This window comes from Lepidothrix coronata, unplaced genomic scaffold, assembly GCF_001604755.1.
Source record: "Lepidothrix coronata isolate B3197 unplaced genomic scaffold, Lepidothrix_coronata-1.0 Scaffold22, whole genome shotgun sequence".
In the NCBI taxonomy this organism is placed as follows: domain Eukaryota; kingdom Metazoa; phylum Chordata; class Aves; order Passeriformes; family Pipridae; genus Lepidothrix; species Lepidothrix coronata.
This window is the reverse complement of record NW_016690202.1, coordinates 5651373-5678690: the sequence shown is the minus strand read 5'-3', so window position 1 is coordinate 5678690 and position 27318 is coordinate 5651373. Positions and strand designations below refer to the sequence as shown.

At 37.6% G+C, this 27318-nt stretch overlaps 1 protein-coding gene across 2 annotated transcripts; it reads left to right on the top strand.

The window, feature by feature from the left end:
• Positions 1-2917: 2917 nt before the first annotated feature.
• PUM3 (pumilio RNA binding family member 3) lies at positions 2918-27260 on the top strand. 2 transcript variants are annotated; one of them, XM_017808289.1, is made up of 18 exons: positions 2918-2980; positions 3246-3352; positions 5195-5377; positions 7234-7369; positions 8111-8186; positions 8981-9074; positions 9296-9362; positions 9913-10087; positions 11665-11768; positions 12290-12368; positions 14029-14127; positions 15184-15237; positions 16782-16862; positions 18732-18874; positions 19657-19879; positions 20962-21049; positions 22551-22641; positions 27014-27260. In XM_017808289.1, the coding sequence occupies exons 2-18, from the start codon at positions 3256-3258 to the stop codon at positions 27141-27143; spliced, it is 1920 nt and encodes a 639-aa protein (XP_017663778.1). In that variant the 5' UTR covers positions 2918-2980; positions 3246-3255; the 3' UTR covers positions 27144-27260. The 2 variants fall into 2 exon arrangements, with proteins under 2 accessions (XP_017663778.1, XP_017663779.1); XM_017808290.1 differs by lacking the exon at positions 2918-2980 and adding an exon at positions 3030-3157.
• The last annotated feature ends 58 nt before the right edge of the window (positions 27261-27318 follow it).

Below are 27318 nucleotides of genomic sequence, written 5' to 3'. Positions count from 1 at the left end.
TTTATATATATATAAATATAACATGCAATACTATTAAAAGAGTAAATTACTACAACTATTACTACTAATAATTTGATGAGTAAATTATGTTACAACTACTAATCTATTACAATTCTAACCTGCACAGGCAGTGTAATGAGATTTCGGATGCAATGTCAGGAGGTTGGTTATCTATTCTTCCTAAATTTAGTCTTTACAGGGGTTGGTGGTTTTACACCTGTATGGGAGAAGGAAACAAATCCAGGAATGTCCAAATCCAGGTACCAGGCAGCTATAGTTCAGTTCTCTAGACTGTGGCAGGTTTTCCTCACCAATTACGAAAGGAGTATATGAAATCTGAATTCAATTTGGAGATTTGCTATGTCTCCTATTGACCTGCATGTCTGTCTGGATCTTTCACACTTCAGTCTCAAACCTCTTCTAAAAGTATCTGTACACTTCTCTTTTCTCTACGGAAAAACCTTCCTTGTCAATTTCATGTGACAATTTCAATCCCTTTTAAGGAAGAAAGCAAATAGAGGGGAGGAAAACAACAGCAGCAGAAGCAGTGTCAGATTGTGTTTCTTTATTTAATTCCAGAGCAAAAAGTGTACGTATCTAACAACTGCACCTTCAATATGTATAGAAAAAATCATTTCCTTACACACTAACAAGTACAAAGAATATTTCACACTGATTAGTACTCTGAAGTGATTTGGACGATCCAGGACTGGTATTTGTATTTCTCTCTACTTCAGGAATTCACTATACTCCAATTGTATGCTAAACCTGAAGAGAAGATTGACATCATATACTGTACCATTTGCAGAGTGAAATAAGGTCCTGTGACTGTCTTAGCTTCCTTGTCATGTGACATTTTCTTCTTTCCTCCTTTGAAACACTGTTGATCTATACATACATACATACATACATACATACATATATATATATACACACATATATATGTACACAGAAGACTACCTTCATGGACTACAATGTACTGTTTTCACCTTACGCAACTGGATATAAATGTAAGAATATATTTGTAAAGTATTTTTGAAACAACATAATTAAAACTTTTTATTAACACAAATGCTGGTGTTTGGTTTCCATTTTCTTCATAAAGATGACATTAATGAGTGCTAGAGAAAAAAGGGAAACTAAAGCAGAACTGTGGGGACACTAGAGCGAACAGTGATGGTGCAATTTTACAATGTAAGAGTCTTGAATAGATTTGACCACATTATGAAATAGAGTGTTTCCTCATATGTAGTAAAATAGTTAATATAGTTAATCCTGTTGAAAAATGAGAGACTGTCTTGCATCCCATAGACTCAAAAAACACAACAGAAAAGACACTGAATATCATATAAAGTAGCTATAAATTTCCATGCTTTGTTGGATCCATGGTCATTTAGAAGGTTCATCTTCAAGAAATTACAGCAGTAAGAAATGCTTTTAAAGGCTTATAAACAACAGTTATATAGAGATGGGTTTTTTTACCTTCACTCCAGAGAGATGCATTTAAATTTTTGTAAGCAGAGATATATACATAGCAATTCACTATAAATTGCATTTTCAGTAGCAATTACTTTCACTTTGAATGTCTATCTATATAAGTTCTCCCATCTGAACTGGTTTTAGAATATTCTGTCCTTAGAAATAGTACAGGAAATCAATGTGGTTACTATGAGTGTAGTGGTTGCTAAGAAAAATAGTGATTTACTGCATATTCTTCGCACTAGACCCACAGAATTCTTTGTAATACTTATGACAGCTATGATATCCAAAGGCAATATTGATGCATCTGGATCTAAGATGAATCTGAATCAATGAATCTGGATCTGAAACAATAAAATTGGTATTATTGTGCTTAACTAAGATTCTATGTGATTTGCTTCTTTTTCCAAGATCAAAAAAAAAAAAAAAGAAGAAAAAAGAAAAAAAGGGGGAAAAAAGGCTTTTAGAAGTTGGAGAAACAAGTCTCCAGACAGTGTGCACTTTATTCCTCTTAAGGTCTGGTATGTGGTATAGAGCTTTTCACCACGATTAGCAGACACATATAGTTACAAGTGTACATTGATCAGGGTGAGAGCTAAAACTGAGGAAAGATGCAATGTCAGGATGCAGATGGAGAGTCAGCAGGCTGGAGGACAGCAGTTCAACAGGAGACTCCAGGCAGAAAAATTACTTTCTTGCTGGAAGCATCCAACAGGTATGAAATACCTGACATTAACTGCTGAGGTTCAACTCGTCAGATTTGACCCACAATGACTTCAGTGATACTCAGATGCACATATTTACAGGAAAAAAAAAAGAAACAAAAGTCAAGAAAACCAAAGAAAAAGGAGGGGGAGATATAAAAATGTCCTTCTTGAAGTGGCTGCCCCTGCCCAGATTGGCCATTTCTCAAGCACGTCGTCTTGCAACACTGAACTGAGACTTCATCCTGATTTTGCTGGGACTTCAGCCCTATACAGGTGGTTTTAGATGTCCCTCACCTAACTGGTCAGTCTGTTGCCAGATATCCAATGGATAACGATTTCAAACTACTGTGCACAAAGCATTGTTCAATAGTACTAGAACCTGTGATAATAAATCTTACACTTAATGGCCTCTTAGCAAAAGCCAGCGTTCAGTTTTCACTTCAAACCACTGCCTTGAATTTAGTCTACAATGAACATCCGTGAAGTGTTTGTGGGGGAATCCCACGCAATCTTCAATCCAGCACTCCTTCGCTAGCCAGCACCTCCTCAGTGGTGGAAGGGGAAGAGGAAACCTATTTTTAGTTCTACCGCTAGTGTTACTGTTCACAGTACTTACTTCTCGTTTTGCCGTCGGTGTTACGCCTGCCCCCCCCGCCCCCCGGCGCAGCCACGGCGGCGGGCCCACGCTGTACGGCACCATGCGCGGCACTGTCGCGCGGCGGCGGCGCGGCGGCCAATGGGGAGCGGCGGGCGGTGTAGGAGCCGCCGGGCGCGGACGGGGACGCACGTGTGTGGTGAGAGCGGCGGGGCCGGGCCCGCACAGAGACCTCCATTCCTGCGGCCTCCCAGGAGTGCCGGGGAACCGGGCCTGGCGTCCCTGGGGAGCGGGAACCGCGACCGTGCCCGGCTGAGCCGCTGTGCCGCCCGGCGCCTGGCTCCGCACCGTCCGTCGGGGAGGGTCTGACTCCGCCGTGCGTGTTAACCGGGAGGCGCGGGCTGTCTTTTCATCACGAGGGAGACCTGGCGGTCCAGTAACCCTGTCTCCCGCTCTGTTTGCAGTGTTGTCGCCATGGAGAACAAGGGTAAAAAGAAGTTCGCGGGGAAGAATGGAAAAGCGCCGCGTGGAAAAGTGCCACACGGGAAGAGGAAGTTTAAGAAGGATAATGGTAAGAAGGCAAAGGCGCGCTCATAGGAGCCCTGGCCTAGTGATTGTAGTAGTGTACTGGCGTGTATGGAGGTCTTTTTGTTTTTTTTTTCCCTTGGTAAATTTATGCATGAAACGAGTAGTTTGGGAAATGAGCGAAGAGAAGTGGGTGTTGTCTGCCTGAACTTCAGTAAGGCTTTGACAATGTCTCCCCTCTTATAAGATCCTCACGGAGTTGCTGGTGAATTACAGGCTGGTGAGGTAGATTGAAATCTGTCTGAAGGGCTGGGTCCAGAGAGTGGGATACTTTGGTTGGAGGCCACTGGTTAGCAGGGAACCCCAGCAGTCAACACGAGTTCCAGTTCTGTTCAACAGCCTCATGGGTGATGTGAATGATGTCGCAAAGTGCACCATCTTCAGATTCACTGGTGACACAGAACTGGAAGGAGTGGCAGATGCACCAGAGGGTTGTGCTGCTCTCTGGGGGAACCTCAGCAGGTAGGAAAATAGGCTGACAGAAGCCTGTGAGGTTTATCAAGGAGTAAAGGACAGACTCCTGTAGCTTGATGGGAACAGCCCTGTGCACTGGTTCATGCTGTGATAGAGCAGCTTTGCAGAAACTCCTCGTGGTCAGATGAAACATGAGCTAGCCACGGCTCATTGGATGCTGGGCTGTGATAGGTGGAGTGCTGCGAGCAGGGTGAGGAAGGTGAGCCTTGCCCTCTCCTCAGCTCTCCCGGTGAGGCTTTGCCTGGAGTGCTGTGTTCAGCTCTGGGCTCTTCAGTGAAATAGAGACATGGACTTACTGGAGAGAGCCCAGTGAAGGGCTGCAGAGATGATGAAGGGACCAGGGTATCTCTCCTAGGAGGAAAGGCTGAGAGATCTGGAGCAGTTCAGCCTGGGGAAGACAAGGCTGAGGGGGACCTTGTGAATATACACAAATACCTGAAGGAAGGGTTCAAAAGCAGAACCAGACTCTTTCCAGTAGAGCCCAGTAACAGGACCAGAGAACAGTGGGCACAAACTGGAACACAGGGGGGTCCCTGTCAACATCAGGAAAGACTTCTTTACTCTGGGGGTGACTGAGCACTGGCACAGGTTGCCCAAGGAGATGGTGGAGTTTCCCACATTGGACACAGTCAAAACCCACCTGAACATGGTCCTGGGCAACCAGCTTTGAGTGGCCCAGAGTGAGCAGGAGGATTGGACCAGGTGACTTTCAGAAGTGCCTTCCATCTGTAGCTATTCTATGACTAACTTACATTCAAGATTACACTGACTGTATGAGCAACTAACTTGGAAAAGTAAAACTGAAATGCTTTAAATAGGTTGCATGGAAGGCCCATTGTCTCTAGTTGGTTCACCTAAGATACTCTCTATCAAAAATTTGGAGTTGGTAACCTTTTGATTCTAGATTTGTTTTCCAGCATTAAGAAGAAGTTTATTTGAGAGATGAAGCTAGGTTGTGTGGAATTGCTGTGGATTAGGATTGGGAAGACTCCTTTCAGCAATGTTTGCTCTCTTCTGTTTAGAACAGATGATCTCAGAACAGCCCTGACCATAAACTGTGAAAAGATGATATGGGGATTGATGACTGTGATGTCAGGGATAGTGAAATTCTTGATGTAGAATAATGCTTTTTATGCCTGCTGTGTGGAAAATAATTCCTGGGCTGAACTTCCCCTGAGAAAACTGGCACACCCGGGGGCTGCAATGAAAACACTGGCTTTGAGAAGCATGTAAGAATTACTGTTATAGAGTTGTTATTACAAAGAAGTTTAATTCTTGTTACAGTAGTTTTTTTAATTTTGAAGCAACATAAGCTCTATGATAGCATTTTAATTTCTGGTTTGTTGGTTAATAGATTCAGGTCCACCAAAGAAGCTCTTTAACAAAGGAGATGAGGAGGGAAAGCCTAAATCCATTTCCAAGAAATTTGTTAAAGGGCAGTTAAGACCTGGAAAAGCTACTGTCAAACAGTTCAAGAATAAACAGCAATCAGAAAAGTTTGCAAAGAAGAGGAAACTCCAGGATGGTGAAGAGGGAGGTGAGCAGATTTTTAAGCCTGGATACCAGTGGAAGCCAGGGTTTGTGAAACACATTGTTCATCTAGACCTTCCTCTTTCTCCCTGCCTTGTTATCACCTTTCCAAATTGGCTGAATAACTCCAGATTTACTTCCTGTTTGGTCTTTGCTGTGGGAAAAATTACTTCCTTTGGCTAAGCTTGAGGTTGAAGTCATGAGATTCAAGTTACAAATTTTCTTGGAAGTAAAATGAAAGATACAGTAGGAAATTTAAATAACTGGCATGCCATCCTAAAGCTCTGTTTATTTTAATGGCAGTGCTAAGTGGTTGGCTTGGAACTGGCAATTTTGACACGTTTGGAAAATAGAGAGCTCTTCATAGACCATTTTGGAAATGTAATCGACTGTTCTTAAAGTACTTGTTATAAATTTTGGAATAGAAATTCATGACACAATGTTGATTATCCTTTACATGTCTAATTTTGTCACAGTCATTTCTGTGGTCCAAACAATCTGGTCACCTCCTTAAAAAAAAAAAAGGACATTATGGGTGCTACCACTGCTTTTAGATTTTATAGCTTTTTTTGTTTGTATGTTTATACAGAAAGACTAAGTAATTTTCTCGTTTTATCACTGTTTAAGTAAATTTGTTATTTAAATTTGTTTCTTCTGCATGAGATCTTCATGTTGTCCCTTTTCCTGCTGTAAGGCAAAGCTTTACTGGGACAATTAAACAGCATTGTAAAATGAGAATTGGAATTTTATGTGAGGGGATCTGAAGTTCTGCAGGAAAATGTTACTTGTTTGTAGGACAGTAGATAATGTTGGGTATTTTACTGTTGCTGTTATTGCAGATTTGCAGAATGGCTTTGCATGAAATATGCATTGGATGTGTGGAAATCTTAATAGCAACATTCTTATTAATCTGCTTTAAAAAAACCTGAAACCAAGAGAAAACCTCTAAATGTTGTTTATAAGAGTAACTGAAGGCTGCTGTGTATTGCATAGTGGCACTGCTCTCAAAACCTTACAAGTTTTGCTTGTAAGGAAAAAGAGAGTGATAGGGGAGTGATATAAAAATCAATAATACGCGTTGTAAAAGGAAAGCGTGGTTTTTTGGATGAGAAAGACATTTAAGTGCAAGTGATACCAATAAGTGATGCCTTAAGGTCTAAAAATTTAAAACTGTGTCTTTAATGTTTCTTTAGAGCCAATAGTTAGCATGACTTACTTCTGTGAAGCCATGTATTACAAGATAATGGGTTTTGTCAAGGTATGAATAAAGCTAAAATCAAATTCTTGATGTTCTTCCGTAATTAATTTTTGGCACTTCTGTAATGTTACTTTGCCTGAGTTTTTTATGTGGAGATGTACAGCTGTTGTATAGTAAAATCCCACTCTTAAGGAATTTGACTAAATAAAGCCTTTGTAAAAAGGCTTTAATTTTTTTCCTTTTTCTGAGTTTCCAGATATGTATTTTTGAGTTAGGGGTCTCCTTTTAAGAGACCGAAAAGGTATGTATATATATGTATGTATATAGAGTGAATTAAAAAGGGAGAACTACTTGGGGCTGCTGTAGGCTGCTAGGTACATCTTAAGTCAATTTTCAAGGTGGTAAGAGATTAGCGATGCATCCTTTGACAACTTTGAGGAAAATTCATTGTTTGCCGCCTTATTCCAGTATTCTAGAAGGAGCAATTGCTAGCTTAGCATACTTACTCAGTATTTATGCTTTCATGTCAGCTAGCTGGGTAACAGCAGGCAAAGGTTCTGAATTGCCAGCAATTCAAGTCATGGATCTGCCACAGTTTATACTGATAAAGAATTCTGTTGCTCCCCTTTTTTGACTGTAGAAAATGTATATACTTTTGTCTTAAGGATCGGATTCTAAGAAGCCAAAATGGAGCGATTTCAAAAAGAAACGGAAGGAGTTAAAGCAAACCAGACAAATTAATGATAAAAGTAATTATGACATAATTGTAAAATCGAAGCAAATATGGGAAAATGTGAGAAGGTAATAAGGATTTTTTTCTTTCATTCCATTAACTTTTAGTCAGAAGTTGCCTGAATACTCTCTTTCTCCTCTTGTAGTTATATAAAACTGTATTTTCACACCGAAACTCCATGGGCCAACAATAACGTTGCATGCAATTTTTTAGGTTGTTCAGAGTATGGTGACCCATGGTGCTAGAAATGTCTGGATTGAACTTGTGTTCTAGGCTAAAATTTGTGAGTAAGGGCTTCAGGAGTTGTCTTACTTTTTTTTGAATCCTGATGCACAGAGCATGTACTGATTCACCCCGATCCTGCAGTGGGATTACTGTATGAGTTTTTCGTGAAGGTTCATCTACTCTGGGGATGTAATTCTAGACCTGTGGCCTCATATCAGCAAGCCAAGTTAATTTTGCTTGCTCTAAGTATCCTTGCTTTGCAGTTTTGGCTGTAAGATGGTTACGGATCTTTGGAAGTGTAAACAACTCTGACTGCAAATTTCAGTTTATGTTTCAAATAATGTTGTTACTCGAAAGAAGAATAATGTTAAAGTGTGGATATCTGGTTTGGTTTCCAGGAACTGAAGCAGCTTAATTACATCTTTTTACAGGCTTAATGAATGACAATATAAATTCAGATTAGTAGAAGCTAACCTAGTTTTATTTTGTACTGTCTTGCTTCTTAATTTATAGATATAATTGAATCATACAAAAAAAAGCTGCTTCCTCAATTAAAATTGTTTGGTGGTTTTTTTTGCTTATAGGAAAAAATGCCATAAGGAGAAGAGAGAAAAACTAATGAATGAACTACAGAAGCTTCTTCATGGGAAAATTAAAAATGTAGGAAAAACTGATGGCATAGTGCATGAGCTCACCAAAGCTGCTTTAAAGAATTGTGTACTATAAAAGAACTTCTAATAGTATAGTAGTGTAGTACCTGTTCTTCCAAAAGCTGCAGGGAATTCTTTTAGACTGTGAGTAAAAAGAACAAAAGCAGGGCTGAAAGACTACATTTGGCACCTCTGTTTCAGGACAGTAGTCCTGGGATACTCTTGTCTGTCAGCTGGCTATTTAAAAGGCTGTCTGTTTTGCCAAGCAGCTTTAGTGTAGTGAAATTTGATGTTAACTGAGGTTCAGGAACTCAGAGTTTTGATTAGTTACAATTATTGCTTTGCAACTTTCTAGAGGAGATAGTGTCTTGACGCTTAACTATACTAAACAGTCTCTTTGCTTTGTTCTTGAAATGCATAAATTTGTAGTGAAATACATGTTGGATCTTAAAGTGGTTCTTGATATTCCATGCTGAAGTGGACGTCACTCTGAAATGACAAAGGACATGAAAAAAAAATGAGATACCATTTAATTGTTTTATTTCATTATGGAAAACCTTAATGCATGTCTTTAATTGCCAGCAACTGGAAGTATTGCTTGTATTTTGTTCGATAGAGTACTTGTAAAGGGGTAAAAGACCTGAAATCTTAATTTGTTATAAACATATAACTGCTGTTTTAGTTGGCATTACATGCTACACATGGCATGAAACTGTACCAGAGAGCATGTACATTAAAATAAATACGGTGGCTAATGGCTATTGAATGGCTGGCCCAGGGTAATGAAGTATCTGTGTCCTTCAGCTGGCATTTGCACATGATTCAACTCGAGTGATCCAGTGCTTTATTCAGTATGGCAATGAGAAGCAAAGACAAGAGACATTTGAAGAATTGAAAGGTACTTTCTTCCCATTTACATTTTACCTTTATGTTTCAGTATTGCTGTTAGGAAGCATTTGAACAAGCCATATTGTTTTCTCTTGTGTATTTTTAAATTTTTTTCTGAACTAATGCGTCATTTCTAGTGAGCTCTTCATCCTTATGTAAGTAATGACATCTTGTTTTGTGAAGTTAATGTAGTGAAAAATAAACCAACTAAATGCTTCTCCCTTCTTCTAGATAGCCTAGTAGAGTTGAGCAAGTCAAAATATTCCAGAAATATTGTGAAGAAGTTTCTTATGTATGGGTGAGTATAAGGTGAATTTGCTCATCTGTGTTGGGATGTTTCATTTCTAGTGTGAATGCTACTCTTAATTTATAGTGCATTTTTCATGAATAAAAAATAAGTCTCTCAAAACATCTTCATAATAGGGATGAGACGGGGGAGTGGTATTGCTAAGTGTTTTTCCTTTTGCAAAACATAAAGCTAAAGCTGTACCCATCAGGGATAACATGCCAAAAAAAGGTCAGATGTATGCTCAAAGTTGATCTTTGCCTTAAAATGACCCTGGCTTTTAAAAATTTTCTCTGCATAGTAATTTGGAATGGCATCCTCTATTCTGTAGAATTTATCCATTGGTTTTTTTTCTTTGCCTCAAAATGCCTTATCATTTCTCCATATTCTCAGCTTTCTTGCCATGTTTCCTGAGTGCCATAAGGCTAATCCAGATGTATATATTTCATGGTTTTTGTGCTAGAACTTATTACCTAAATGTGTTTTCAAAATAAAACTGTTGATAGGTAAGCTTACCTCTAAAAGTTTTAACTCTTGCTATTTATCTTTCTCTGTGAAACAGGACAAAAACACAAGTTGCAGAAATAATCAAAAGTTTTAAAGGCCATGTGAAAAAAATGCTCCGTCATGCCGAGGCGTCTGCTGTGGTGGAATATGCGTATAATGACAAAGCCATTCTGGAGCAGAGGAATATGCTGACAGAAGAACTATACGGGAACACTTTCCAGGTTTACAAGGTCGTGTTTCAATACTTTGTAGTTTAAGATGGTTTAGCACCTAAGGGGGTTCTGTTAGTAATATGTTACCTATCTTACCTCCTATTTATTTTGATGAAATTTCTTTCTGTCAACTGTCCAAAGGTAGGGCAGTTTAGCATGTTTAAGTGTAATTATTACTTGCACGTTTCTAGTCTAGATGAAATTGTTGTGGTTTTTTCAGTTTAAACTATGTAAAATATTTTATGTTCATGTGTGAGCTTGCTCTGCTCATCCAAGACAGTCTATTATCATGTAGTTGCAGTTGTTGTAGTATCATCATGTCTAGCCTGCAGTCATCCTTACTGAGATAAGATTTAGGCTTAATTCCCCATTAGCACTGTAGATGACTCTTGTGTCAGAACTGCCTTATGGCAGAATGGGCCTGTATCCATATACAGTATGCCATTTAAGCTTAATTTTTAACTTTTCAAAAAGTACAACCTCCTTTCTTTTGAATTCTGTTTTTATTTTTTTCTTGCTGACTTGAAACGTTGGTTTCCATTATAGTCAGGGATTTTGCTGCAAAGTACGAAACTGTTTTACACAATTACGGGGGAGTGACTTCTGCAGCCTGTTGTACAACGCAGCATACTTTTACCCAAGATTTCTGTTTAAACTGTATAAGAAATTAACAACTGATTTCTGAACAGTATTCCTGTTTTTTTTTCTTAATAAGAGGTTATTATAAGTTTTAATTAAGCATTTTGCAACATTTTAATAGAAGGGTGTGTGTGCTGTGATTGTGGGCAGTAATTTGTTCTGGGAAGTAAAACAACCCATAAAAACAAGTGCAGTGATACCTTTTGTCATTCCAGCATTCTTGGCATGGGTGCTTCAAGTACCATACATTTTGGTGCAAACCTGAAACTCAGCACAATGTAGGTTTATTAAAAATGACAATGTAGTCTTTAAAAAGACCCCTCCAGCAGAGATAGTTAAAAAAAATATTCTAATTTTCTAAAAAATATTCTAATTTTCTATCTAGTCAGACTTCTTCCAACAACAGATTATTTTACAAGAGTTACCAGTATAATTCTTTAGTTGAGATACCAGGAAATATTTCTGTATGGAAGATGTATGGTATATATTCCTCCTCTCTGCTGTTCCTGATCTGAAATTGAACTGGGCCTTTGTCAGCTTCTCAGTTCACACTGACTTGTGTTGCCCTCTGATGTATGTGTACATGTCATGCAGGATTTCTGTTTAGCTGAGGAGCACCTTAACATAATGCCAGTTTTGTGTATTTTACCTTGTGTCTGACAGTCTCATGAAGAGCTGACATGATTGGCAAAAAGCAGCTCAGACCATGGAAGTAGTTTTTGTTTGCTAATGATGAATATTTGATTTGTGGAAACTTAAGTTTACAGCTTCTGACATACTCAGAAAAGGTAGCTTTTTATTTTTAAAATTGTAAAAATTGTTAATTTTGCAGAAAATAATTTTTGTTTTGATATTGTTCATGATTTTTTATTAGAAAGGGACTAAACATTATAATTTTTCATAAACTCTGATACTTACTGGGAGCAGCTAAACCTCTGGTTGTGCATTCGTTTCAGACACCAGTTGTCCCAACACTGGATAAAGTGTTAGAAGCTCAGCCTGAAAAGAGAGAGGCCATCTTGGATGAAATGAAGCAGATTCTAACACCAATGGCACAAAAGTAAGGACAAAAATTGATTTAAGTTGTGGCAATCTAGCGTGAACCAGTTTGTTTCTTACATACAAACAGTGACATCAATATTCTTATAAGCTCATATGACAGTGATACAGATTCTTTTAAGCTGTAATGTTGCTATGTTGTGTAGTAAGTAACTATGCTTTTGTCCCAGGTGTCAATAATGAATAACTTACCTTAATACTGAACTCCACTTCTATAAACTAAAGCGTCCCCTGCCCCAGTCAAACCATTGGTAGAAATCCCACACTCTGATGTGTTTCCATAATGCATTGTTAGATAAGCTTCTCCAGTGGTCTTTATGAGATAATAGGTTTTATAACTTTTAAATTTCAGTAGAATCTTCCACATATTCTCAGTGGTAAATGTCTAATCCATACTGACTCTGTGTGTTTTTGCACACCATCCTGCCTAACTTTTTTAAATACAAATGAGGTATTGCTAGCATATGTTAAAATGATTATTTGTGGGGAACTTGTTGTTTATATTCATCTATCCAAATACAGAGAGGCGGTGATAAAGCACTCACTGGTACATAAAGTATTTTTGGACTTTTTCGTTCACGCTTTTCCAAAACAAAGATCTGTAAGTATGATTATTTTGGTTTTGGTCTTCTTTTGCCTTTTCAGTGAAATGTTTTTATCTTTTTGTGAAAGTATTGTAAGTCAACTACACAAAAATACACATCTTTCATTTATAGAGTTTTACACATCTGATGGTTCTAGATGGATGACTGGGGAGTAGTGTTGTATGGAGATTTACGGTCACAGTGAACTTCTACGTCAGTGCTTGTGATACTTGAATTTAAAGAAGAAGGTCTAGTGAAATGACTTAATGTTTCCTTTCTTCATGCTGAGTGGTCCTTCTCAGCAGCTGGGGAATAATTAAAGCCAGGGCCATAGCTTCCAGTAGTTTAGCTTTCCAGTGTGTAGTTTCTTAACCACTTACGGTAATTGCCCAACAATCTCTTGATCAAAATACAGTGAGATTGGGCCCTTCTGTCAGCACCCAAATCCTTGTCTGCTGTATCTGTATTGCATTCCAGTTTTAATATTACCTCAGGCATTCTTGCAAATACAAGGCCTAAATCCAATTGTGTGAAGTGCCACTGTTTAAGCTGGTATCTGTTGAGATTTCACCAGCCTTGTCCTGGTTCTCCAGAACCATCTCACCTCAAGCCAGGCAGAGCCTTCTAAACTTTGTCTCTTACCTTCTTCTGCCTATCTGGTCTCTTGAATTCTGCTTTGTTACTTTTAATAAACCCAAAGTGAAGGGTAGTGGAGTGGCCTATTCATAACCTATTCTGAATCTGGATCTTGCCTAATTAAACATTCCTGTGTATTCTCAGAATGGTTCTGGATTCACAGGCTTATGTGAATTGGCAATAAGGCATATCTCCTTCTCGCTTGGCCTTCTGTGCAGATGTGCTAGTATATGGACATCCTCTTTGGGGTTTGGAAACCCCTTCTGCAGATCTGTTCCTGCCTGTACATACAGCTGGTGACACCAATCGTGTTGTGATTGAGCAGTTTATAAGTAATTGGTCAAATGCTTGGAGCCTTTGGCTGGAGAGCAAGAAGAAGCTAGGGATAGAAAGAGGGATAGGTGGGAGCTTCATGTTGAAGAAGTCATTGGATAGTAATAGAGGTAGTATCTAGTAAGCCAGGAGGGGATTGTTTGATTTGGTTTGGTTTTTTCCTTTGGCTGATGGTATTATTTGTCAGACAGCTTCAGGACCTCATTCCTTTGATATGAAGACTAACTTTTGGCTGAATCTTGTCATACCTGATTTATAACATAGCCTGGTGCTTAAATGACTTCTTCGTTCTTCTTACTTTCTGGCTATTGCCCTGTATATGTAAATAAATTACACCATCTTCAAAGATTTCTCCCTAAATTAATAGTTGTCTTTATTTCTAATTTCTGTTTCAGTTCTGAGCACCGTGACTTGAACTTTTTGTAATTGGATAGCTGATAAGCTTCAGTACAGTTGTGATTTGATGAAATGATTATGATAAACAGTATAGTTTTAAAGAAAGAAAGCTTGTATACATTTACAGTCCCTTGGACTCTTTTTGAGGTAGTTTTTCATAGGTGAAGGCAATGAGAGTGTCTGTGTAGAGCCAGAGTGTTTCTGTAGTGTTGTGGGCAGACAAAAAGATTCTTTCAGGCTCTCACCCACCTACCTTGAGATTTCTCATCCCTTTTCTTTCACCTTTTTGCTTTATCACTATTTCTTGCCCAGGAAATGATAGAAGCTATCAGAGAGGCTGTCATCTACCTGGCACACACTCATGATGGAGCCCGAGTAGCAATGCACTGTTTATGGCATGGCACTCCCAAGGTAATGTTTGGTTTCCCTCTACTTAGTTCTCTGTGATTGTCCACACAGGTCCTTCTGCTAGTGCACATTTTCATGCAGTTAAGAATTTGAGAGCAAGGTTAAAAACTGGCACCTCTTTATCTATTGACAAACACAAGCAGTAATTTTTTCTTTGTGGATCAAATATTTTCATTAGAACTTCTGTAGTGGAAGCATCTCCTTTTATTTTTAGCAGAGATTTTGAAGGTGTCACATTAAGCTTTTCCATTTTAAGATTATTATCCTTTCATTTATCCCACAGGTTTCTTAATACAAGTGAAATTGACAGGAGAAAGAGGACAGTAAAAAAAGTCGTAATGTGAAAACGTGTAAAATGTTATAGGAACTGTGTTTTAGTTTTATCTGCTGATATAGTATCCTGAAATACTTTAGGTGTAATATAACCTCTTGGAAATACTGCAATGCCTCCTATGTTTTTCTGTATTTAAAAATACAAAAGCAGTATTAAGTGCTTGTTAAAGAGTACAGAAAAAATTATGAAGTTCCTAGGATCTAGGGGTGGTAATGAATCTAAGAAAGACTGAGCAGTGATTGCAAGAGCCAAAAGAACAAGCACTGAGGGAACTTTCTGACAAGAATTTCTTGCTAGTAGTAGGGTTTTGCAACAAGCTAGAGGTCCTGTTGAATAGGTTTCTTTCCAAATGAAGAGATGAAATTTATTCTTCTTTAAGTAATAAACAAAATATGTGTGAACATATGTGGTGGTTTGGGGTTTTTTGTTTTGTTTGTTTGTTGGTTGGGTTTTTTTCCAAGTTTTTTTGGCATCTTCTGTTGGTGGACTGGACTTGCAAACATACCACAGCACCTCTCTTGGATTGAGGCGGAATTCAGGTTTAACTTTTCACACTGATTCTAGGTGAAGACTATTAGTACAAATGTGAGTCTTTGGGAAAAAATAGCCTTTGCTTTAGTAAGCAAATTAAAGGTTATCTTTTTGAAAGGTATAAATAACAGTTTAGTTACTCAGAATCACTGGTATTCAAGGCTCATTTGAGTTTCCTGTTTCCTTTTGAATAGGACAGAAAAGTCATTGTGAAAACTATGAAGACATATATTGAAAAAATAGCAACGGTGAGTGTTCATTAACCATTTATTTCATAGTCTCTGAAACAGAAGTACTTTTATAAAGGCTGATTTGAATGTTCTTTGGTACTGGAAACAATTGTGAGGTCTCAAACTAGTCTTAAAACAGTGATGATGTATTAGATAATATGAAATAATTGAACTTTATGGAATATTTAGAGGCATACCATTGTGGGGACTACATGTAGTACTATGCTTCTTTAAAGTATTTGAGTTAATTATTAGTCCTAAGTTTTCTTTCAGCTTTTTCTTTTATGGAACCCAGCTTTATATTGTATCTTTTTATGGCTTGTTGGTTAATTCTCCTTAGTTGGGAATAAAACAAACATGTATAAAGAAGAGGAAAAAAAAATCAAGATGTGTTGGAGACATCATTGGAAAGGCTATTTGGACATGCATATTTCTTATAAGATGCTCAATATTTTTTTCAACTCAGGAAACTTCAAAATGAATTAATGATAGAGTGACATACAATGGAAGAAGTCCATGTGTTTTATTTTTTTCTGAGTAACATGTATGCTTGGAGACTGCAGCACCAGGAGAGAAACAGATGCAACCAGATTTTCATAGAGTTGGGCAAAACTGGAACTGTGAAGAAGAGCTTTTTATACTTCTTCCCTTCCTGGTTGCTGTGTTTTTCTGTTTGCTAGTAGTTGATGTGGTCTCAGTCAGTGACCTTCCAAAGTTTTTTGATCACATCATGAGTGTGCATCCCCAATATGTGTATATTTATGTATAAATTATGTACCTGTACTACTGTACTAGTATACATTATAAAATGTACACAGAAATAGAAAATTTAAAAGAATGACATAAAGATTACCAGAGGGTTTATTTATTTATTTATTAATGGCACTACAATGGATTGTCTTGTGCAACCCACTTTGGGGTCCACTGGTCTAGGTAATGTTTCTCTCCATACTTTCTTAATACCACAATAAATGAGTTGTTACATTTTATAAATGATATATTATATAAAAGTGTAAGAGAGTGGGTGAATTATAGCTAACAAAACACTGGAGCACTGAAGATGTGGCTTCACTTTGAGATACAGTCTCACTGACATACAAGTGAATTGGGTTGTGCCCTTCAGAGTATGCTTGGACTTGCACTCCAACAATGCAGTGGAGGCTGTATGTCATTGCAGACACATGATCTCCAGAAATACAGTGTGTGACTTAGTTCAGTTTTAAGCAAATCCACTATAAAGTCTGCATGTAATGTTCCTGCAGGAAAATCCTGTGATTTCAAATGATGATTATATAGTAGGATTAGATTAATAGCTTGGATGTGATAAAACAGTGTATCCACTTAAAATGGCAGAGCTACTTTTGTTTGAAGAACATATTTCTGTTAACAAGGCTTGCTTTTAGAGAGTACCTAAATGTTGGGCTTCTCTCCTTAGATGAGAGTAGTCAGAATTTGTTTGTGGTTCATGTTGTGTTATGGTTTAGACAAACTCTCAGAAGTACCAATTCTAAGTCAGTATATTCATAAAACTTGACTACGTGTCTGATGTCTCATCTTTGCAGGGTGAATTTTCTCATCTGGTCTTGCTGGCGGCATTTGATTGCATTGATGACACGAAACTTGTGAAGCAGTTAATTATATCAGTAAGTAATTGAATTTTTCCTAAAATAGTATATTAAATAGTGTCGGTGTGTTTGCCAGTGTAGAGGAGGATAAGAGTAGGAATCCACCTGCTTTTTTAAACTATTTAAATACTTTCCATCTTTTCTGTTTCATTATATTTGTGTATCATGGTTAGTTTTTTATTTTCATAGCACACCTTAGCATTTTCCTATGTTTTTTAGTTATTTATTTGAATTAGTTTTTAGGCTAGATTCAGTGCTTGCTGAAATTTGCCCTTTTTATACATGTTCATTCTGGCTAGTGGGTGACTGGAGTCTCTTTAAAGTTCATGTCTTTTGTCATAGAAGTTTGAACTCTGCAAGTTTCAAGAGATTAAATTGGTGAAAGACTTCAGAATAAGGATGTTACCTCATACAATTTACAAAATGCAAAAGTATTTGCTTCCTGTAATCAGAGTTCTAAGCAGCTTACAGCAGTACTCGTGCTGTGGCTTCAGGGACTGACAGCTTTAGAGACAGTGGCAGGGAAATAAAGATGAGGCAAATGTTCTGCATTGGAGGAGGAATATGAGAAGAAAGGGGTTCTGATGAGGCTTGCTTTGAAAAATATGAGCAGTTCTTCCCTTAAGCAATTTTGTATAGTGGGGAGTTGGGATTTTGTACCCTAACATGGAGATTTGGCTGTTCCTTTTTAATGGGTCTGGAGAGATGAAAGCATCTTAATGTGGAGATGTTTTTTGTTTCTCAAGTATTTTAGCTGTAATTGCAGCTGGGTTTTGTTTTCAGATCCCAATCTGCAATGTAACAACTTCTGGAAAAGGTCCAAGCAAATAAGTCCTGACTTACCAGAGCTGTCTTGGTATGAGATCATTGAGGTATTCCTGTATGATGTTACAAGCACTCTGCTTTCTGGAGAGTTTATTAGTTCAGATACTCTGTTTGTCTTTAGCTGAGCTTCCAAGATGTCATTTAATTACTGAATCATCTGAGATCAGTAATTAATCCATCATTGAAGATAATAGAATGTTTACCATTTGATCATCCTACCACATCGATCTTGACAGAAGAGTAAGGGATAACAAGGAGAAGTAGCTTTCACACATGCAGAATTGGCCCATCAGGGTTTATATGAGGTCAAACATAGGGAAAGGATGTCAGGGAAAATTAAAAAAAAAAAAAAGATGAAAACCAGCTCTTCTGATAGTGAATGAAAACTAGTAGCAGATGGTAAGGTGGGGGCATCTTAAAATCAAGCATTGAAGCATACTCTTTGGAAGAAGCCAAGCCTTAAAATTGTCTCAAAGAGCAGTTTTTTCTAAAATACTGTTTATCATTCTGTCCATAATAAAATTTAGCTGTAAGAAGGTAATGAAACCAGTAAGATTTGAGGCGGAGAAAAAGTAAAGGGTTTTTCTGTTGTTGTTTTGTGGGTTGTTTTGCTCTTTTGGGGGGCTTTTTTGGTGGTATTACAAAACTCATCATTTTTGTGGATTGGCAGCACAGCTGGGAATTTGCAGGTAAGGGAAGGTTTTAAGCTCTTTAAATCCTTTGAGGAAGGTCTTCTCATCATCTCTCAGCTCCACAGACTCTTAATCCAGGACCAGACAATATGTGTCGTGCTTTGAAGCTTCACATGTGATTGGAACTGTACACTGTGAGCTTGACATGTGTAAGGATTCTGGCAGATTTTAACACGAAATCCCTCACTTTCATGAGGACTCCAGAAATGGGTAGCTAGGAAGACACCACCAAAGAGAGACACCACAGCAGAGAGACACGTCTGTGTCATTTAGAGTTTTTCCTGTTATACTTTCTCACAGTTTTGATACTGAAAGTGACCAAGAACTGTTATTTCATTAGTGTTTCATTGTTGTTTGTTTACTCTTACAGGAAATAAATGCTTCTTTGCCCAATATAATAAACAACAAATATGGAAAGAAGGTCTTGTTGTACCTGCTAAGTCCTAGAGATCCTGCACATTTTGTTCCAGAAATCATCACACTTCTGCAACAGGGAGATGGAAATGCCTATAGGTAACTCAGATATGAAGGTTATTTTCCTTAGAGTCCAGAAGAGTTCACACAGCTTTCTGTCATGATTTAATTTCAATTTTCTTCATAATAAATCTAAGTAAAGTAAATATATAAAAATTATACTAATAAGTATTATTAGATACATTATTCTTTCCTTATTTTTTTCTTTTTTTCCTTTTTTGTTTTTGTTTATATTTCACATACTATGGTTAGTAACCAGCAAGGTATTGGTGATCAGTAGTTTACCCCCTTTGTAAAGGGCAAATATTGTGATACGTTCTGTGTGTAAACTCATATATCAGGTTTGGTGTAGAAGAAAATTCGCAATATGCATCACTGGTGCTTTGAGTTGGATAAAAGTATATCTCAAAATCTAGCAATAAAAGTTAAAATTACTAGTTTGATTCCAGTCTCTGGTATTGACAGTGGTGCTTATCAGCTTTGAAGAAGGAGCAATTTTAGATGACTAGTGAGCTGTGTAAGAGATACATCTTGGTAGTTGAGATAACAAAATGAAAATAAACAGGGTAAATTATGATTAACAAAAAACTCTATGAGGTTTAAAGGCAGTCAGCTTTAAACACTTTCTCACTCCATGTGTTCTTAAACTGTGTGAGCAATATGTGTTTAATTGTGTGTGAAACAAAGGGAACATTAATGCCTATAATTTAGTCTTACAGTAATTTATATCTGTCTCAAATAGCATGTATGTTATGAATTTCTTGTTGCTTAATGTGCATACAGAGCAAGTCTTCTACATAGTGTGCTGTCCTTTTTCTCAGTAAGAAGAATACTGAACTCCGTCGCCGTGAACTCCTGGAAGCCATTTCCACTCCTTTGCTTGAATATTTGCAAGACCATACCCAAGAAGTAGTGATAGACAAAGCTACCTTTGTCTTGGTTGCTGCCATCTTAAGAACAGCACTTGGTGACATCCAGCCTGCACTAGATGCAATTGCTAATTTAGCAGCAGAAGAGCTGATTCCGGGTGGCCGTGATGGACAGGTATTGTACAGAGGACAAGGTGCTGAGATCTTGCAGATCTTCTGTATTACTAGAATAAAGTCCTCTCTTTTTCCTTTATGTAAGACCTCAGCATACTGCCCTAGTAGCACTCGCACATTAGACGTGATCCTGTTTTCTGACATTTGGATTACATGTTTTATTATTATTTTTGTTACTACATCTGACTGGAGTCATGGTGGCTTGAGCCAGTACTTCATATATGTTGTAGAGCAAGTTGCTTCATGATCTTGAATCTTTAGAACTGCTTTAAACATTTTGTGGGAAGGTAGCTGACAAGCATGTTACACAGTTTCTCTTTTAATGTGCAATCAAGCACTTAGCAAAGTTTTATATTTCATTTGACTATTTACACTGAGAATGACAGGGTCTCTTATCTTTCAGATAGGCATATCTTCATGTAAGGAAAGGTCTTAGATAATAGCTGTTTATCTTTACAGTATTACCTTCTCTTCAAAGTTGTACCCCTCCCCTGTTTTGTTGAGTTAAGCTCAGTCAGATATGTGTCCCTAGACTAGAAAACAAAAAAATGCAACGTACACTATATTTAAGATAGATGTCCTCCAGGTTTCCATAGTTGTGCTGGATTTGCACTGTATTTCCCCTTCTTTAAGATACACATTTTACAGAATTTTACATGAACTAATCATGTTTTCTGTGACTTTCTGTGAACCGTAGCGTAGTGAATTTTCAAGTCTGTGAAAAAGCAAAAGGTCTGGAAATTCTTGCAGAAGCAAGTAGACCAAGAGATTCTGCTCTGTAATAATGAAGTCTTTGGAGGAGTGGGTGAAATGTTGGTTGATATGGTTTATATTACTGAAAGTTAAATGTTGCAGGGAAGATGGTAAAAATTAAACTGGTCAGTTTGAATAAGTATTCAGAAACTTGCATCAAACCTCTTTATATTTGTGTAGGTGGTAACTAAATGAATCAGTGTGATGTAGTGTCTGAAGGCAGAGTGAATAAATCAAGCAGAAGTATTTATGGCCAGACATGGAACTGCATTTTGAAACATCATCACTAAATAATTTGGTTTGGTTTTGGTTTGTCTATTCCCCCTAAAGCTTCATATTGCAGAACATCCAGCAGGACATCTGGTTTTGAAATGGTTAATAGAACAAGATGAAAAAGTGAGAGAAAGTGGAAAAGAAGGTATGTTGGAAATTCAGCTTTATTTGATCAAATTGACTTCAGACTAATTGCTTATCTGACACACACCTAAAAAATAAGATTGTTGCATTTATTTCTTTGAGTATACTAATACATGCAAAATTTAACATTAGTGCTTCTGTCTTTTTGCTGCTGTGAGCTGCTATACAAACAGAATGCCAAGGATATGTTTGCTTTTTCTGCAAAGCAAGTAGTGGCTGGGGGTTTTTGCAGGAGTTTACTGTGTATTTGGGACAGAGTTCATTCCTGTTCTTAAAATGCGTTGATAGCTTTACTAAACTGCATAGCAGTTTAAGGTATAAACTGCTTTCTGACAGGAACCCCTGTTTCTTTAATGCTCGTGAGCCAAACTGTAATCTTTAGTGTGTTCATTGATGCTGGTGGATTAATGCTTTATAACTGTTATTACAATAATTCGTGCACAAAAATAGGACAACTTTGCTAGTTTATGTTCCATAAGGCAGATAATGAGCACAGATGTTCTCAGTTTAGCTTTTAAACTTATTTTATTACATAACTAAAATCTTGTTGTGTGAGTCACCCTATCATAATAGTGATTTCTTTTTCTCATACAAAAACCTCAAAAAATGAAAAGGACTGAGTGTCAAAGTATAATCTGAGGGAACTTCTTTGTGTGTAGTGGGTTTTTTTCTATAAAATTATCAGACCTTGTTAAACTCTTTATTTCTTTTCTTCTTGCTACACTCAGGTAGCCACCATTTCCTTTAAAATATGTTAGTTGTACTTTATTAAATGTTTCTGAAAGGAGGCTACATCTCAAGTAGATGATTAAAAATGTGCAAAGGGAAAGTTTTATGAGTGTCTTTCAGAGGCTCGCCTGAGATGATGATAGTAATCTGGATTTATTTCTGCTAACATCATGCAATTCCCAGTTTAAGCGCGTGATGTTCCCTTTGGTTTCCTCCAAAAAGTGCCTTGCAAAATTCTTGCTCTGAGTTCATTGAATTGGCATTAAAATCCAAGCAGTTGTTATTACGTGGGGAACAAGTTGTATAAAAACTGACCTGTCTTCAGGTGGAATTTGAATCTAAAGTGATATGAAAAATAGCTTCAGTGTTTGTTTGGAGGTTGGAGTTTGTTGGGGGTTTTTGGCATTATTTACTGCTAAGTTTGCTCAGCATACAAGTTCTAAGAGCAGTTTTCATGAGGTTCAGTTCTTCAAATTCAGCTGAGGACCTGAGGTCAGACTAGGTTCTTTGTTTTGCATATGTCATTAGTGTAATATGTAATTAGTGCTGCTGTTGTCTAATAAATTTCAAGCAGTACTTATAAGTAGTCTAGCATCTATGAAGATTATGCATTGCATTGAACAGTCAGTTATTTAGAGGGAACTTTGTGAATAGTTGGTAACTAAAAACTATATGATTAAATCGCTACTAGAGAGAACTTTCAACAGGATTTTTTGTATAAAGATACTGTGTAAATTTTTTTCTTCTCCCTATCTCTTTCCCACATTTTACAGTTTGCTTTGGAAGAACACTGGTGGAACGGGTTGGTATTGAGAATCTGAAGACCTGGGCAGAAGTAAATAGAGGTGCCATTATTCTATGTTGGTATGTAAGGCACATGGCCACTTCTGGTTAGATTACAGTGTTAATTTCTTGAACAGCTAAGAAAACATCAGTTGAAATTTCTACCAACAAAATGTACTGAATTTCATGCAACTGGCAAGTCTTCAATGGAACAGGGAAATGGAAGAATTCAAGCCAGAGTTTCCATAGGTTGTTCCTTGAACTCTGTCTTTTGTAGTTCTAGGAAGTAGCTCAGTATTGGAAAATCTGAAGATTAGAAATCAAATTTATTTTTAAAGCTGTGCCTACCATGTCTTGTTTTACAAGCACAAAATTCTCAAAAGAGCAGTCTACAAATACCTACATAAAAATAATTAATGTAATTAATGAAATACCTGGGACTGGTGGCAGCATACAATAATTTGGAAATTGTTTTGTTTTGGTAAATTATGCTTTGTGTTGATCTCTTAATTACAAAGCCTAAAAATTTCTGATACTGGAATAAATAAATGTTTGGAAGTGACCGTGCTTAAGAACAGACTATGCAAAGACTTATGATGAGCTAACTGGCTCATGACTTTGAAGGAGCAAACCATGCAACTAGTGAGATAAAAAGTATTCCACAGGAATCAGACTACCAGTAACATTTTGTTTTATCGAATGTGAACAGCTGTGTTCATCATCGCTGCTTTCGTTTTGTAGCTTCCTGTCAGTAGAAACCAAAGGTTTTGCCTTTAACCTAAAGTGTGTGGTCTGTGTTCTGGAACTTCTCTGTCAGCCTTCCACTTCTGGCTCCTTGTAAAGACTTTCACTGAACCAAAGTCAACAAACAATTCAAACAGACAACATGATTTTGAAAAATAAATCCTCTGCTTTCTTTTTGCTGCTCTACTTTTCTTTCTCCTGAAGTTACTTTAGACTCCTCACTGTTTGCTTTACTTCTCTGCTACTTTGATGTTCTTGCTCTTTTGCAGGGTGAATCAAAAGCCATTTTTACTTCTGTTAGTTAATCTGAGTTCAATTCTAACTTTGTTTAGGCGTTATCATTCAGATCACTAGTGAGAAGAATTGCTAGTTGAGGAGTAGTTGCAATCCAGATACAAAGCCAGTTTGCACAACATCTTAATAGTCATATGGATCTGGCTGTTAAGATTCTTCAGCTGCCAGAACGATAATTCTCTTTCTTTGCCTCTCATAACAGGCCTTTAGAATTCAGTAAATGCATCTAATGTCTGTACGGTGTAGTTTTGTTAGAAAGGCTTATTCATGACACTCTATTAATTTTTGGAGTTTTTGCCTTTGACTCAAGGCTGAAGAGGTTCATTTAGCGTGTGGTGTGGCTGGTGTATGTACTAAGCTGTTTAGATTGTCCAAATAAAGTTGCAGAGCAAAGTAACAGATTTTTTTTTTTCCATATTTAGCACTTCAGTAGCTGGCTATCACTGTGGCAATAGTCTTTGAATAGGCTTTGAAGACTTACAGATAAAACAGGAAACTATTAATTGCTTATTAGAAAAAACTAGCACAGTAGTGGTGTATTTTATGGAAAGGTCTGTGAGGAATGGCAGTCTTTCTCCCTCTCTATTACTCATGTCACTACAGGATGGGACTTCGACAAGTGTCCTTTGTTACCAAGCAGGGGAGCTTATCTCCCAGACTGGCAGTATTTTCACCAATATTGAAAATTAGAGGAAAGAGTGAAAGGAGTATATTGCTTCTTTGTTTGCTGGAATTTTATTCTTAAGTTTTTTGTTTATTTCACTGAAATCTGAATCTTTGGTAGATTAAACTTCTCTTGATGACTTTTTAGGCATGAAGTCCTTTTGTTTAGGCAACTGAGAACACAAAACCAGCTCCTTTTGTTCCATTTCATGTGACACCTGCTTACCTCAAAAACATATAGTAATTAATTGCATTTTTGTTTAACTACATGCACTGAAGTCAAGAGATTATCTAAATCATACAGCAATAATAAATTGAATTTAGTCTGGTATAGATAGTAACTACAGGGTTTTTTTTACATGATATAATTGTTGAGTTCTTAAAAACCTTCTCATTTAAAAAACCCAGATACTTCTTTTTCATAAGGGAGCTCAGATCCCTGAGAAAAAAGTGATTTTCAGACAATGCCATTTCCCCCTGAAGCCGTGATTGATTTCTGTTTTGTTGTTGGCTTTCAGAAGCCATCTGTCACATTCATGCAAATCAGAAACTCAGAATTACTCAGTGAGTCCATTTGAAGGTTTTTGGCTATCTAGTAATTATTTGTCAGTTACGAGCAGTCATTGCATGTGCTTGACTTCTTAGTTACCTGGTGTAATCTGGACCTTCACCTTTCCGTGTCCTACTTGGTTTTAGTTTGATTTTTATAAAAAAAATCTGGGGCCTGGTTCCAGCGTAATAATAGTTTGAGGAGTCCTAAGGTAATGAGAGGACCCTCTCCAGGCCAGCCTAGTGTATAAAGTCTTGCAAGTACTTGAATGTCATGGATGCAGGTCTATTTCCTTTCCTATATATGAATCTTCTGGGTATTTTTTAATTTGTAAGTGATGTGTTACACCAAGATAGAAAATGGACAAGAACTTACTTCACCAAATATCTTATTGACCTCCATTTGTTATTTGTGTAACCTGTAGGAGTTACATTTTATATCCACAAAATACGTATGTACCAGCTTTCTAGATCTTATAAAAACTTCCAGAATAATAGTTTTAAAACCCCCCACTATGTTCACTGTGTTGGTCTTATCAGACATGCAGATGTTCTGTATTAAGAATACCTGTCTTGAAATACCTGTGGTTACTAGAAGTTTGAAAGCAGCTGTACATGTGTAGCTGTCAGCAGATGAAATTAATTTTTAGAAATACATAAAATGAGGTCCAAAGTGTCTTGCTGTTTTTTGTGCTCTTTGTCCCTTGTGGTGAGTGAACCATGTGTACTTCTCTGTGTTAATTACCAATGTGATCAGCACATCCTTTGTCAGTGCTCTTGACTTTCTTGCTGTTGTCAGGGGTACATGACTCACAGAAAAGATGAGGAAGTATCACCCTCACCTGTGTTGAATGTCCCATGTGGTACTCCCTGCAGTGTTGCCATCTGGCACAGGATTTGGAGTTCTAAAGGAGTCAAAATATAAATCTCATCTTAAGCTACGTTAATTCCTTTATGTCTTTGTTCAGTTTGCCATGTCTAATCCTTTTTTAAAAAGTAGGCAAGAAACAAGCTTTTTGGAAGCTGCAAATTTGAGAGCCACTTGGAAGAGTCCTGGGGATTGTAAGGACTTGTATCACGCAGCCTGCTTGACACCAGCACATGGGTGTTATAGTTTGTTTCCAGTCTTAGTTTATTTGTATATCAAACTTGTAATTCTGATTTGCACACATAGTTTGCACACATTGGCTGTAGAAGACACTTTTTTTAGGCAGTGTTCACTCATCGTTTTGAAATAGCAAATTAGCTGTGCCATTACCTCTATTGATTTTCTATTGCAGTCCAAGAACACTTCACTGTTAACTAAAGGACGGGAGAAGGACAGTCAATACCTGCGTTGATCTGCATAGCGGAGAAACTTTTTCTTTTCTAATAGTATTTTACATCTTATGATGAATTTCCTTGTTTCTGAGGAAGAAAGTTATGTTCAAAATCTGGTTTGTTTTCTAAAAGTAGTATGTAAAAGGAGAACAGAACTGGTAAGGGTTTGTAGTCCTGCACTAAATGTGCCATGGAAGTAGCATAGTGAAGGTACTTGAATGTATTAGATGTATGGCACTGTATGCAGTTTTAGGACTCCTGTTACAGGAAAGGTATCAAAAACTGGACTGAGTTTAATGAAGGGTGACCAGCACAGTCACGGGCTGGATCCCTTGGCCCGGTAGGAGAGGCTGTGGGGCTAAGGCTGTTTCATCTGGGAGAAGGGGCAACTTGTGGGCACCCAACAGCATCCCTGGGACCCACGGGAGGGGATGGAGGAGAGCTGGTCCCTTCACAGCAATACGGGGCAAGAGGCAGTGGCACAAGCTGAAACACAAGAGGCTCAGGCTGAAGATAAAGGAGCAGCCTTTTCCCCATGAGGATGGTCCAGCAGCGGGGCTGGGGCCCAGGGAGTTTGGGCTGTCTCCAGCCTGGCAGGTTTCAAGCCAAGAGTGGGTGAAGCCTTGGACAACCTGGTCTGACCCAGTGTTTGAACATGCTTTGAACAGGGATCAGCAGTTCCCTGCAGACTGATTATTTGTTGGTTGTGTTCTCACTTGGTGTTTCATATTTTTTGGAATGTTTTACATCTTTTTATAAGAGGAAGTGACAGAATCTGGCCTGAACTATATTCTTCCTAAATAGTTATTGTTTCCTTACATGGATAGCTTCTTTTCCTATGACCTGCATGCTGACCTTTGACATCCTGTAATTTTTCTTGTAGCCTTCTCCGGAGCACTGATGAAAAAGTGGCAAATACAGTCAAAAAAGGACTGAAAAAGCTCATCCCAAAGCTGAAGCAGAATAAAAATGTAAAAGGAATAGAAGCATTACTGGAGAAATTGACTTCCTAATGTAAATGGAGATAAAATTATTTACATCAGTGCAATCCACTGAGATTTGGTAAGATTTTGTATCATGGTTGTTGAAAGAAGCAGTGTATGCATTTGTATATTAAATAATTTCTAAAATAACTGGTCATTGTACTCATTCTGTTGTGCACAGTAGATTGTTCTCAGAGATTGAAAT